Here is a 15,373-nt window from a genome sequence, read left to right on the forward strand (position 1 = left end):
GAAGAAGTACAAATTCCCACCCTCACAATCACTGCCAAAGCCTGGCAGGCAGCAGAGCTAAATTTGGAGCAAGTTTTTTCTTAGGGGCCGTGGGGTTAGAAGTGTGGTGCAGATACTGCTACCAGCCAGCGCAGAACCCCACAAAGTCCTGACAGAACCTACCAAGGCAATGCGGCCAGGAGAGCAGGGGGAATTAAAATCACTCCCCACTTACAATGATTTAATGTTTTCAGTCAGAGCCCATAATAGACAAAGATATCTCTAGAGATACATGTAAGGTCTGCATTAAAAATATTAATAGCAAAATGATAGTAACACTTTGAAAATACAAAGCAAAATGATAAGCCAACAGGAAGCTTAACAGAACAAAAAATAATACCTTAACCTTAAGTGCATTTCACCTGAAGAGCTAAGAGGAAAGCGCTGCATGGAGTTTGCTGTCTGCAGTTAGCATTCCCAGGAGTAAATGGGCAATGCCACAGAGCAGTGACGTACTGCCAGGGTCAGAGAGCCAATACACGGAACGATAATGAGTGTCAGCGGCAGGGCTAGCTGGGTGGCAGAGGAGACCCTCCTCAGACCAGGAGACAACTTCGCCCATTCGGATTCCTTCTAATTCCTTTCCCACTCCCACCCCGAGACATCCACTGCCTCAAATCCTCCATTAACATTTGCTCAAAGGAAATAATCTGAAACATATTCACACTAAGAAGCAAATGACTAACATAGTTTAATCGTTTCCATTTCCAGAATGACATTTCGAAAGGCAGGGCGAAATTGAAATGTAAGCCAAGGGAACCTCTACGTGAGGAATTTCGCTAACAGCAGATATGACATGAGGCCTCCCGAGACCACCTCAGATGAAGGGGTGAACCCTCAATGCCACACCCCCCCTTCTCCACCCCACTCTGCTTCACTATCCTCCAGAGAGGGGGCCCCAACCTATGGTGAGTTGTATAATTATTTCATTGTATATTACAATGTGATAATAATAAAGTGCACAATAAATCTAATGCAATTGAATCAACCCGAAACCATCCCCCATCCCCATGGAAAAACTGTCTTCCATGAAAACAGCCCCTGGTGCCAAAAAGGTTGGGGACTGCCACTTCAGAGCACTGATCAGCCACTGACATCAGATATGTTTAAATATATTTATTACTTGTCTTATCTATCAGTTTGTTGCAAGCTCCATGAGGGCAGGAATATAGTTTGATTTACTGTTTGCCCCCACACCAAAAGCACAGCTAGCACCCAGAAGGAGCTTAATACATACTCATTGAACGAATGAATGAATTAATGCAAGTGTTCACTATGGCCCTAGGCTCACACCACTTAAGGACTGCCTAATTTTTATCCTAGACAGTGTCAACCCAGAAGAATGGAGGAGTTTAGTGGGCCTCAATTTATTTTTACCAGGATCTGAACTATTTTCTCACTTTTTACACTTATTTACACACACACACACACACAGAAAAAGCAACGCCCAAATCATGCATCACGTTCTAAGAAGAAAGGAGAGATTTAACCCCAAATGCCATTAAATTCTGCTCCTGGGTACTTAAATTTTTTTGTTTTGTTTTATTGTATTTACCTCCAAGCTAATATCCACATTGAGAAACCTCAAGAAGGTATCAAAAATAGAATTATTTAATGAATATCATAGTTGGAGGTTACAACACGTTAACATTGCTTAGCACCACAGTTCCAGAAAACAGAACAGTCTGAGAACTTGCAGGATATAAAAACTGTGGTCAAACTAATGCAAGACTTTGATTCAAAAACCCATCTCCCCGACCCCAGTCAATTCCTAATTCCAAACACAGACAAAGATTTCCGAGTTAAAATTTCCTCTTTTATCAAGTAAAATAACTTTCTCAATTTAGCAGGTTCAGTGACATCATCTAATAACCAGTGTTTTACTTTCACCTCACTTTTTTGCAAGGCCAGACGGCTAATGACAAGGGAGTGTACGTGAACACAGAAGCCACCGGCCCTTAGAATACAGACTACAGTGCAGGAAAGGCGTCTTTATCTGGTACTGGTCCTGAGAATTACTAATGCATCACCTTTCATAAGTAAGCAGCTAATATTATTTGAAAATATAACTGTTTAAAGTAGGAATTACACAGAAGGAGGATACTGCCAATAAATCAAGTGAATTCCACAAACCCTGCTTGTCAGAATCAAGACACCATTCCTTTATTCAGACAAGGCTTAACTGACCTGAAGTTAAACCATATTCTAGTTCTATCCGAAAACACAGACCTGGAGTTAAAATAGCCTTTAAAAAAAAAAGCCTGTCATTTCTCCCCATCACTCTGTTGCGAAATTAAAAACTCCTTTTTCCCCATGATAGATATAAATTATAAACTATTTAAAGCAATGACATAAGAAATGCATCAGAGACATTTTCAGTCATAAGAGCAAATCATAAGGCAAGATAATCCTCATTAGATGAATACTAAAAATAAAGTGCCAATTGGTTTTATCCGCACATTTCCATGATCTAAATAAAATAAACCATCAAGGAACCAAATGTATTTTGAAGGCACAGAATATGCTATACCACTAATAAATCCAATCTTAAAATAATGAGTCATTTACAGAAATCCTTCCAACAAAATCCTGGTTTCATCTGCCTGTCACCTTCAACCCTTCAACGAGTCTAACAAGAGCATTTGCTGTGAGTTTAACACTGTGGGCCTGGGCTGGGGAGTGCGAGAAGGAGGGAGGAAGGGACAGACCCCGCTCCTGCCCCCACCAAGGGGCACACAGGAGTGGCCCCCTGGGGCTCAATGTCTGCTGTTTGCTTTCATACTAATTTCCAGATTCAGCAGGGAAACATACCCTTGAAAACTCGGGCTTAGTGCATTACTGTGCAGTTGGAGAAATATTCCAAGGTAAATCGTGCATTTCTGTGTCAAATTGTTGTTTAAAAGTAATTTTCCCTTTTCTATTTTCAACATGAATTCTGGTGATGGCAACAGGGAACTATATTTAAAGTGCAAATCAGGGCAGGCAATAGAAATTGGACCTTTTTCATGATAACTTTAAATAATTCAACCCAATGAATGTGTTAGCACACCTATACAGGGAGATAAATCAAGATTTTACAACTAACCTGGGACTACGATTTCTAGGCCAGCTTAAGCCCCCGGGTGCAAGAAAACTGGCCCGTAATTAATTGCACTGCATTTGAGCAGCGCTAATTAACTATCTTTCCCTGTTCCCGGGAGGGGTGAGGGCCCCACTCCCAGGCAGGAAAGAGGACCGTGCATCCTAACTTGATCTTGTTCCCATCTTCCTGATCTGTCTTCCCAAACTCTCCCAGGAGCATCTATCATAGAAACCAGGTGAAACACAAATGACAGGGAACAGCTCAGGTGTAAATCACCCCCCTCGGAGGGCACAGCCGGGGTTCGTAACCGGGGCATGAAGGTTCAGCAAGTGGAAAGCTCAGCGACAGCTGCGGACGCTGATGGCTGCGGTGCCACTGTCAGTCTGGGCAGTGTCTAGGTGCCTGTGCCCTGCACACAAGCCAGGAGGGAGGGGACAAAGCCCGGTGCCTGTGGCTCTGCCACCCAGGCCACAGCTCACGAGGACACCTCCTAGAAGACATGCAGCTCAGGCTCTCTCGCTCCTCCCACCACGCCCGGAGGAAGCCTTTGGGGACTCACTTTCTATCCTGTGACCTACTTACAAAACGTGTCCCCAGCACAGCAGCTCCAGCCACCAGCGGCTCCCTCTCCCTGGAGCTTTCCGGATGGGTCCCAGGTCCTGGGGGCCTCAGGCTCCAGGACTCCTGGCCCACAGCCAGGTTACTGCCCTGAGCGACTGCTTCAAAGATGATCCACGGCAGCGGAGGGGACAGAAACAAACGCACCCACGGCCCAGCGACAGGGGTAGGGCCTGCCTCTCCTTCACCCTCCTGGACACACCCAGTGCCCCTGCAGGGGCAGACACACTGGCGAGGTCACCCACGGTGCGGCACCCCCACACCAGAGGACAGGGGGTCTGTCACCCACACGGGAGCCCAGGACAGGCCCAACCCACACAGGGGCAGAGACAGCTGGGGGGGTGACTGGGGTTGGGAACCTGACGGGCGGAGGGACAGGGCAGGGACCCCTGGGTGGGGACTGACAGGCTGGAGAAGAGGCTGAGGTTGGCAGGGGCCAGATCAGGAAGGGGGCTGGTGTTGGGGCGTCTGGTCTTTTCTGAGGGCCAGGAACAGCCGTGCGAGGCGTTTAAGGGGGTGAAGCCACACTGAGGTGAGCGGCCAAGACAGCTTTCTCGAGGCTGTGTGTGGAGTGGCTGCAGGGGACAGGAAAGGACTGCGGGAGTCGGCAGGGGCACTCTAGGCCTGGGCAGGGTGGCCACAGCCCGGCGCTGGGGCAGGGCAGGGGGCTAGTGTGAGCCTCCGGGCTCCAACCCCAGTGACCAGGAGGCTGGAGTGACAGTCACACAGCAGAGGATGAAGGAGGTGGCAGCTGCGTGTGGAAGCTCAATTCAGCTCCGACATCCTGAGGACACTCACGGGGAGACATCCCACGGCAGCCTGGGGCCCGCTGTGGCCGGCACGGAGGGGTGAGATGACAGCGCCCAGCATGGGTGTCACCACCACACACAGGAGCTGAGGCCGCAGCCTGGACATGTCACCCAGGGCAGCGTGTGAACCCAAGGATGGGGCAGGGAAACCCCAACTGCAGGGACAAACTGCAAGAGACAAAAGGAATGGCCAGGTAGGGAGAAGCAGGAGAGAAGGCAGTTGATTGATAAAGGAATTTTTAAGGAATTCTTTAAAGGAGTTTTTCCAAGGCATTCTTTCCTTAAAGCTGAATGGGACAAGAGAAAGACACAGCGGTAGGGGACACCCAGGCCCCAGGTTGGGCTGGACTATGAGAAGTCCTACAGCACAAGGTCAGAACACAGAGCCTACACTCGGCCCACCTGGGTTCAAACCCAGGCTCTGCCAGTCAGTAGTTCAGCAGCCTCTCCCTCTGGGGGGAAACAAAGCAAGAACTCAATGAGCCAGTGTAGTTCAGGTTCAGAGCAGCACCTGATACGGTAAACGCTTCAGAGATTTCACCAAACAGTACGCTCTTAGGAAAAGACATCTGCTTACGGGGGAAGATGCCAGAACAATTCTGCTACCTCAGCAAGGTGACAATTGGACAATATTTGGGGTTAGGGAACCCCTATCTCAGTAGTCCCATGGGTTCCACAGCATTAACAAAGTGACTCAGCCAGCACAGAGCAGCGAGGAAGGAGCTCATTGAAGACACGCTACTCCTCTGAGCTGCAACCTACTCAAACTTGATCTTGCTCTGTCTGCAACTCGTCTCCTGTCATATCACAGATGTCAAAGGGAAAATGGAGTTTGGAATACAGGTTTTCCCTCACTTGGCAACCAACTTTGATAGGATCAATATAGCAGAAGGGCAGTAAATGGGAAAAAATGGATAGGAAATAACTATATATATTTAGGAGAAAAAGATAATTGCCTTCTTTGATTCATATCACATTTAAACAATCACTCAGGATATGAAAACCAGAAAATTCCGACTCATACAGAGTTTGGGGTTGAGATTCAACCATCCCCCCACCATATACACACACACACATGCACACACATGCACGGTCCATAGCCTAAGTCACAGGAAGGATCGGAAAGTTCCTGGTCACACCAAAGAGCAACACAGAGCAAGTATTCAAACACACACAAAATAGCACTTTGTGCAAGTCCTTAAAATTGCAAGTGTACTAGTGAACAATTAACTATTAGACTTCATTTATAAAAATACAATTTACAACTAACTTTTGAGTATCTTAACTTTTACAAAAAGTGGACTTTCCCCCATCAGTACCACTCAGTCCATGGTATACATCAGTGGTCCTCAACCTTTTTTGGCACTAGGGACCAGTTTCATGGAATTTTCCACGGACTGGGGGGTGGGTATCACTGGGAGGCTTGCAGAGCTCAGGCAGTGATGTGAGGCCCATTTCCTTAGAGGCCACGGCCGTTACCAGGCCAGGGCCCCGGGTTGGGGACCGCAGGATACACAATCTGAGACGCCCTAAGCCTTCGGGAACTTACTTGTATATTGTCCAAAAACCTTTGCTTGAACAACTCACTGCTCTAATTTTTGAAACTCATGCTCCACAGACTATGGTCCCTCCAGTAGCATTTGAAAATCTGCCAAATGATGCTGGAACCAGAGAAAGACTCTCCTTAATCTGAGTTCTGGGGTTTCCAGTTCCTTTCCTGAGTACACAAAGCACCGGACTGATGAGCGGTAGGCCTCAATGCCATATTTTCCTCTCTCCAAAACAACCCCGTATTTCATTTTAAAGACAAAGCAACCATTGATCATCTTTATATTGTACAGATGTTCACAAAAATCACCCAATAACAGTCCCAGGTTTTACCCAGGCTTAAAGTGGCCCAGGCAGGGTTCCCACACCCAGCTGCTCAGACAACTCACCTAGGGGCCTTGTCAAAAATACAAACCCACAGGCCTCATCTCAGATCTTCTGAGTCAGAAAATCTGGAGCTGGAACCCAGGAATCTGCATTTTAACAAACAGGGGCTTTTTTAAGACGCTGAGATGCGTCTCGTGTGCTGCAGTCTGACAGGCATCGGAGTGGACAGCAAGCCAGGAACTCAAGCGAACTGAACACAGCTATTTTCACAACAGGCCTTGGCCATTTAACTTCCTTTACTTCATTCATCTCATAAACAAAGAACAAGCTCCCCATCATTCCCCTCAAGGATTTGGAGAAGATAAATTCAATGTGATATATAAAGAGCCTTGAGCTTCTTACGGGGAGCAATAATGTAAACTGAACTATATCATCTTTTCACTTTCATAAAATATTCTTTTAGTAGTGAAAATAAGTTATATCTCTACGAGAAAATGGCATTTGCTATACTTAAGATACATTCCAATCTTATTTGATGATACTTACACTCATTTTTTTCCTAAACCTGCAGCTTTACAGCATGCAGATAAAGACTGGTTTCTTCCCCAACTTCTACCAAATCTTTGGTACACATACACTTTGAGTAGAAGCTTAAATAAATGTATTCTGTCAATCAAGGCTCTTTTCCTAAAAAAGAAAAAAGAAAGGGAGGGAGGGAAGGAAGGAGGGAAAGAAGGAAGGCAGGGAAAACGGGGCTCAGTGGCTCACGCCAATAGTCCCATCTACTCGGGAGGCTGTGGCAGGAGGATCATTTGAGCCCAGGAGTTCAAGTCCAGCCTAGACAATATAGCCAGACCCCATCTCTAAAAAAGAAACACACACACACACACACACATCTACTCAAATTGACACCTAAAATAAGGCCCCCAAATTCCTCCCCAGTCGACCTCTCCTCTGAGCTTCAGACCCAAACATCTAACTAATCACCTGACATGGCACCTGAAAGTCTCACATGCACCCCAAACTCAACTTGTCCAAAATAACTTCTCAGCCTCACTTCCCCATAAAAGTCAAAGTATGTTCAGAAAAAAGTCTGGATACTTAACGCCACAGAACTGTACACTTAAAATTTATTACATTTAATACATTTTGTCATGTATATTGAACCACAATGAAAAAAAATGTTTTTATCTGGTCCTCCCCCATTAGTACCTAACTCAGTAAACAGCACGACTTTCCAGAGACAGTGACAGAAATCAGTAACTCATCCCTGTCCCCACCCTTTCTCTCAGCCCACTGTACCAAATCGATCACCAAGACTTAGAGATTCTTAATCATGTCACACCTGGTTGTCCTCAGCATAGTCCCCCACGCCCACGCGGGCCCCTCCTACTCCTATAGCCAGAGTGAGCTTCAGAAAATGGAAGCCAAATCAGGCACTGTCCCCTTACAGCCCTCTGAATGCTTCTCACTGCTGGAAGGACACAGCTCAAAATCTGTCACTTAGTCTGCAAGGCCCTGCTGAAGCTGGCCCCACTGACCTTACCGGCCCCTCTCTCAGACCCTCCAGTCCTCTGTCCTTTCTCTGCTTGACTCCTTCACCACCAGCCTCCGTCCCTCGCTGAGCAAGCTCTCTTCCTCTGCCACTTAACTGATTTTTGCCTCCCCTGCAGGTCTGAGCTCTAAAGTCATATCCTCTAGGAAGCCCACCTTGAGCTCTTACTCCATGGTTTCTCAACCTTGGCACTACTGACGTTTTGGACCCAGTAACTAATTGTTTGATGGTGGGGGCGGAGCTGTCCTGTGCACTGTAGGATGTTCAGCAGCATCCCTGGCTCTAGATGCCAGCAGCACCCTCCCAAACCAGCCCCTGTGACAAGCAAAAAAAATCTCCAGTGGCAAACATTCCCTGAGGTGCAGTATCGCTCCCTGCTGAGAACCACTGCCCCAGACCAAGCGAAAGCCATCTCACAGCATCCTGAACGGTTCTTTCACAGCATTTAGCAGAACTGCAATTAGTTCTGGTGTCATCATTGTTTAATATTATCTTCCCTTCTAGACTGCAAGCTCCACAAGGGCAGAGACAGACTAGACAGACTGCCTTGTTCCTGCAGTATCCCAATGCTTGACACAATAGGTACCCACATTACTCTTTGAATAAGTAACAGACTTTGGGTAGTTTTTCCTTTTAATATTACTGTAAAATTAACATTTTCTAGTAGTTCAAATCAGCATCTACACTGAATCAGGTTTCTTTGGGAAACTGCTCAGTGACTAAAACTTTGAAATCATGGTAGTAAGAGAGACCTCAATCAATGAGTCTGATGAACCCCTGACATTCACCACCACTTTTCCTTTATCATGGGAAAGATGAGATTAACCTACGGGGACTCCAGTATATTGTTCTCAAGCAAGAATCTACGTAATGTCAAAGATGGACTACACATAGTGCTACAAGAGGAAAAACATATAACATTTACAAATTCCCCCAAAATAGTACCTCTATGCCTAGAAATCATGCTTGCTTGCTTTATAATGTGTCTAATAAAAAGCAAAAAACCTGGCTCCAAATAAGGCCAATTATGAGGACTTGCTCAAGTACTGGGCCCACAATGTTTGCCTCTGAGGAAATTAACAAAAGGGTCAGAACGTCTCCTCCCCAACCCACATCATGTGGAGCAGAGGCTCCTTCTCCGTCTCCACCCCACCCCAGGCTCGCCTGTGGTCTGCAGGCAAACTCCCCCGGGTCCAGTCTGTGACCAAGGAGGCTGTGCCAAATTGGGGATCCTGGGCAACAAATGATCCATCCAGAAGACTAAAATCTGTGCCAGTAATACCTGCATACTGCTTATGAAATAAAGGAGAGGATTTTAAAAACTCAAAAAACAAAAACAACCTGGAATTAAGTCTGACGCTTGGTGTCCTAAAATTTCTGACTCACTGCAATGAAAGGAATCTGAGAAAGATCTGGCTCAGAATGAAAAATCACCCCTAATTTTGGCAGGTGCTAAGAAATACAGTCTTGGCTTATATAGAGACAGCGATGTAAAAAAATTAAAGCTAATACCTATTATTTTACCAATACCATTGGTTCAAATAAGCTTTTTCTACCAATTAGGATTAGGCTGGGCTGCATACAGTCTCATGCAATATAAGTTTGGAAACAGGCGATCCAGGGCTGGCTTGGCACTCCATAGCCACCTGGCACCCAGGCTTCTTCTATCATTCTGCTCCACCATCCTTACTACTGACTTCTATCTTCAAGGTCACCTCCTGTCACAAGACAGCCACCACGGCTCCAGCCATCACATCCACATAAGAGGCAACGAGGAGGAGGATGAAACAAGGCAAAAAGGCAGGCATCCCAGCTGGGCCAGCCGCCTTGAATGAGCTTTGCCAGGAGCCCCACCCAATAATTTCTACAGGTATCTCACTGTCTACCCCTACTTGCAAAGGCTACTGAGTGAGAAATGTTTCACATTGCCACCACTCCTCCACCCTTCCCCTCAACCCTGGTTATATGAGTTTTGTTAAGAAAAGAAGGGACAAAAGGCTAGTGAGTAGGCAGTTAGCAGTCTCTGCTACAATGGAATAAATATATTAAAACTAAGTCCTAGTATTTTATCTAACTAGTCCATGCCTCCCATTCATACAAGAAAACTGAAGCTCAAAGCCACTAAAAGCTACACAGCTAATAAGTGGTGACCTAGAGGTTTGAATAAATCTTCTTATTCTGGAGCTGGTGCCAGGCGTTAGAACTGAAGTTGCAGTGAATTTTGTCTGTATACGCATATGGGTTTAAAATAAATTTTCTATAAAGACTTTTCTCTAAAAATGTAAATAAATCTGATCTAGTTTGTAGGGAAACTAAACTATATACAGTCAGACCAATGTCATGCAGGAATATTTAAGGTATTTATAAACATCAGGATTTGTTCACATGCCTCGGGACTCCTGCCATATTCTGTTTCAGCAAGATTTCGAGAACATCACGAGTGGGGACCACATCTCCACACATGCTGGTGCCCCTCCCCTAACATCAAAGCAGAGCTCAATAAAAGCTACTCCTGATTTACTTCAGACCTAGAGGAACACAGCCTCCTGTCTATACCAAACCACGAAAGCCAGTTCACAAAGCCCAAATGTCTCACAGGGACCTTTTAACGCGTTTTATGTCTTATTTATTGTGCTTATCTGACAACTTCACAGGGCTAATAGACATCTCTAAAAATGTGTTGACATTTTAGTTCATTCTGAATGTCCTTCAGTGTATTATCAAATCTGGACAGTGCAAATATTCCCTGAAGGGTTGTAAAAAACAGATGCATATAGCAATACAAATGTGCATTTCAGCCCATATATCGAATATATTATATGCAAATATTATACCCCCAATACAGGATTATAAAGTGCAGTGCTATAAATAGAATGCCAATTTCAGTTACCACACGCCCATTTGGTTAGTTGCAAAACTTCCAGGCAACAAGCCAATTGATGCAGCCAGGAGTCACCTAGTCAATTTCCCAAACCTCCAGCCTCTGGTTTTCCCTGCCCTGACCACCCAGCAATGCCTGTTTTTTCCACTAAAGCAGATCACCGGCCAAATTCAGTTGCTCCCCACCGTCAGGCATAGCCTTCTTTGCCCAAGGTGCCCTAATACTTTTAATAACACTGTTGCCTAATTAATCATGCATGTGAACAATTAATTACCAACTAATCTCACTCGATTTTCCCACTTACTGAGTGCCTATAGGTGGAAATGCCATGGGTACACAGAAGCAGCAAACAATGTCCTTATTTGACGAGCTTAAATCAAATAAAAACCGGCTGTCAAGGTTCCGGTGGGCTAACAAAAGCTGTGTGCAGTAACGCCACGTCTTTTCCTAAATCGCACCATTCTGCCATTTCTAAAAATCTGAAATTACTGCCTTTTCACAGACTGGAAACACAAGTCAGTCTGGGTTTGAGAACAACACAATAGTCTGAAAAAGGAATAATTTTTCGCCCAAGCATTCAAACTTGAACAAATCTCATCATGAAAGTCAATTACAAGGATTTTTTTTTCTTAACTGTTACCACATCGTTTTATGATAAAGGGGGAAATGTTCTGGTGAGGAGAACGGAGGGAAAACAGGAATGGGCACTAAGGCAGCAGGGGCCCCGCAAGCACTGTTCCCAGACGTGTCCTGCTGTCCCCAACGAAGACCCAGGACTTGAGAAAGAGTCCCCAGGCGTCGCCCGCGCCACGCCCGCGCACACGGAGGCCCCGCGGGCGCCCGGGTCGGCATCCGGGAAGGGCTGGTGCCAAGCTGGCCGCTGACCCTCGGGGGCCGGGCGTGTCCGGAAGGCCCCGCGCAGGCTCGCCCCCGGCCGGGCAGGAGGAGCGGGCGCAGCGGGCCGGGGCCGGTGGCCGGGCCGGGCGGCCCGCGCAGGCCGGCGGGACGCGGGCGGAAGGCAGGGGGGCGGGACCGCCGTCCTCTCTCAAAGTTTCTCGCAGTTGCACAGTCGCTCCGCGCTTCCTGTGGGGGCGGGCGCCGCGCCCTCGCGCTCCGCCGCCCCGCCCGGCCCGGGCCCCGGCGGAAGGAGGCGAGATCGAGTCTGCGGCCGGGTGGGGACCCCGAGACCGAGAGGGGCCGGCGGGCGCGCCCCGGGTCCCGGCGCCCGGTCCCACCTGGGCGCCGCGAGAGGGCGCTGCTGCCGGCGCGGCGCGGCGGGGACCGGACGGCGGGACACGGGCGCCGGCGGAGGGCTGGGCCGCCCGGCGCCTCCTTCCCCGCTCCGACGCGGATGCCGGCGGCTGCGCCCACGAAGCCCACGCCGCGCCCGTTCGCGCCCGGCCGCCCGCTACTTACCCAGGGAGCAGGTGAGGAGCGCGAGCAGCGCCGGGCGGCTTCCGCGCCCGGCGGCCGGCCGCATCCCGGCGGCGGAGGGTGCGCGCCCCACCTGGGCGCGGGGACGGGAGACGCGCGGGGAGCGGAGCTGCGCCGCTGCCGCCGCCGCCCTGCCGCCGCGGCTGACCCTTCTCCGCGGCTCCCCCTCCCCCGCGGGCTCCGCCGCGCCATCTCCGGCCGCGCCCTCTGGCGGCCGCGAGCGGGAGCGCCCCTGTGCGCGCTTCCAGCGCCTGCCGGGCTCGCGGCCGGGGCTGGGGTCCGGCCCGACGGGCGCGAGTGGAGGTGGCCGCTGCTCCGCCGGGACAGCGCCCCCCTTCCGGGCGTCTGGCCTTTGCTCCCTCCGGCCAGCAGTCTCCACCCCTCCCCAGGGCCCCATCCTCTCCCTTCGTGCCTCTCACTTTACTCCGTGCCCCCCTTGCTGGATCTCCAGCCGCAGGTCAGTCGTTCACTCTTATTCCCCCCAAAGTAAAGGGAGCGTGATCACTTTTCCTCCCCACTAATGTACCATCTGCTGTAAAAAAAAAAAAAAAAATCAATAATTCAACTCAATATTGTTGGCACCAATGTTCTACTTTGATGAAGGTGTTTTTAATCAGCTCAGCTAATTTACTTAGTATCCCCTTTAAATGAAATTTGGCCAACAGCCTAGGCCTGGAATTTGGCTTTTAATAGAAGTTTGTGTAAATGTAATTTTCCATAAATGTAATTTTAAGTGTTTACCATAGTGGAAGAGGGAGGGTGCAATTTTATTCAAAATGTGTGATAAAAATTAATTCAGTTGAAATACAGACACATGGGGAAGTTTCGTCAGGACGGTCCCACCTGTCCCCACAGGACTGTCCAGGGGCAGCCTCCCCAGCCAGGCAGAGTAGTGGTGCCGACAGGGGACTGGCCCGGTTATACCTTGGTGGACTGAAAGGGACACAATTACAGATGAAGAACTAGAAACCCCTGATGGTTCTGTACTCCCTTGTGCCTCCCCCAAGCCTTGACTCATTTCTGTCTCCAACGAAGTGCTCCTTCCTGGCCTGGACTGTGACCTGAAGGCAGTGTCCATGTTTTCATTCATATTTAGTCAAATTTTTGGATGCCTACTATGTGCCTACAATTCTGCTTAGTACCCTAGGAATGCCAGTGTCTTCCACATGGACATGCAACATTCACCTACATGTTAAACATTTAATAGGGACCATTACCATGCCCCAGGAGTACAAGTAGGATGTGGGGAGATAGAGAAGTGGGTGCTGGCTAAATGTTTGTTGGCTTGAGCCCTATAAACTTGAATACCTTTGGGGAGGCTTTGCTTCTAATGCATTAGGACAGGATTGCCGTTTGTTCATGCAGTAAGTGCTGCAATATTTTTTATAATAAAGTCTGGAGACAATGGCTTTTCTCTCTGTGGTTTATGTTGACTTCTTAAAACTGAGAACTAAATATTTCATGTGTTACCCATTTAGTGTAAATGCAAATAGTGCCATTTTGTTCCATTCACCTAAGGTTTGTCATCTCATGTCAATACCATTTTGATGGGAGGAAAAAGAAATGTAGAAATCCTTCCATTTCATTTTTTTTCTAGTCAAGCTTTTCAAATTTATGGTCAACTGCATTGATCACTTTTATCCTTCTTGGGAAAATTTTAAAACTTACCTGCCTAGTTGAGAGTTCTAGATTGTTTCTAATTTCCAAAGCTGTTTAGCTTTCTTCTAAGAAAATATTCCTTGCATATGTTAGATATTAAACATTTCACCAAGGTGTGTTTAAGAAAACTAATAATTAAGCAATGATTGGTGTTTAATCAATGTTTTCATCAAAATTCATTATGTTAGAATTTAACTATGTTCCAGAATGAGGTGTGGAAATTTGAGCCCTAAACACAATGGAGAGCACACAGTTTTAGTAATAAACTTGCCCTGGCATTCTTCTTTCCACAGTTGACATAGATAAACGGCACATTACAAAGCTCCATAACTCACATTTTAAAAAGGATTGCCTTTCACTTCCTCTAGTCATATGATAAATGGACTTCCTGGGAGTTCTCTCTCCCAATCGGAAGTTGAGAGCGTTTCCTAGAGCAAACGCACTCCCACTAAGGACACTAAAAGATACCTGGAAAGGCAATGCTTGCCTGTAACACCAAGTGTAAGGGGACAACATTCAGTAGAAAAAAAATAAATCTCATGAACTCTAAGATTGTGATGAGAAAAAGAGCAGGCCATAGCTCTACCTTCTTGGGGTTCACTCACCTTAATCCCAGCTGTGACCCCCATTCTGGCACCTGGAACTTTCCTTGTTGAGAGGCAGGGGGAAAGCTAGAAGCCACCTCTTTTTTGGGGGGACTTTGTTTCAACCTGATTAAAACAGGCTGGTAATTTTTTAAAGAATTTTCTAAATACTAAAAGAACATAAAGACATACTCAGAAAACTATAGACAGGCAAATAATCTAATGAACAAGTTCCAAACAGATGATCTCTGATTTTATAACAATGATACTTTTGGCCTAAAAGGCTGGAACACCCCCCCCAACCCCGCGTTCATTCATTCACCTGATGGGAAACTCCTTCTAGCTGATGTGCCCTTTGCTTGGCTCTGGAAAAGTTATTTTTAAAAAGCGTAAAACATGGCCCTGCACCCAAGGACTTACAGTCCAGGTAGGAAGACAAAGATGTTCCTAACTAATTGTACCATCATGTGATAAGCGCTGTAGCACAGGCAGGTGGGAACACGTCGGGGGGAAGCAGAATCTAACAGGGCCATTGGAATCAGTCAGAAAAGAAGTAACTGTAGTTCAGGGTCTTAAAGGAGAAATAGCAGGTTCCTGGGTTGAGGAGAGGAGGAGAGGCACAACACACATACACACACATACACACACACACACACACAGCAAATCAGCCCAAAGCAGTGTGGCTGGTTAGGGAGGGGAAACAAGGTGGCCCAGGCTTCTCACTCAGCTCCCCCCAGCCTGCTACCTCTCTTCCCTGCCTTGGGAGGGGCCCTGGGTACCCTGTTCCTATACCAGCAAAGACCAAGGGACAGATTCTAGCTCTGCCCAGCCTCTCCC

At 47.4% G+C, this 15,373-nt stretch overlaps 2 protein-coding genes across 2 annotated transcripts in view; one reads left to right on the forward strand and one right to left on the reverse strand.

Moving 5' to 3' along the window:
* Positions 1-12,474, reverse strand: part of B3GLCT (beta 3-glucosyltransferase) — a 92,232-nt gene extending 79,758 nt beyond the window's left edge. Inside the window, exon 1 of the mRNA XM_045567326.1 lies at positions 12,276-12,474. Within this exon, the coding sequence (XP_045423282.1) occupies positions 12,276-12,339 (64 nt within the window). The 5' untranslated portion in view covers positions 12,340-12,474. The remainder of the gene's footprint in view (positions 1-12,275) is intronic.
* The window catches only part of HSPH1 (heat shock protein family H (Hsp110) member 1), a 55,148-nt gene continuing 52,043 nt past the window's right edge, over positions 12,269-15,373 (forward strand). The window contains exon 1 of the mRNA XM_045567325.1: positions 12,269-12,286. The gene's annotated coding sequence lies outside the window, so the exon portion shown is untranslated. The remainder of the gene's footprint in view (positions 12,287-15,373) is intronic.

Source organism: Lemur catta, chromosome 13 (genome assembly GCF_020740605.2).
Source record: "Lemur catta isolate mLemCat1 chromosome 13, mLemCat1.pri, whole genome shotgun sequence".
Taxonomy (NCBI): Eukaryota; Metazoa; Chordata; class Mammalia; order Primates; family Lemuridae; genus Lemur; species Lemur catta.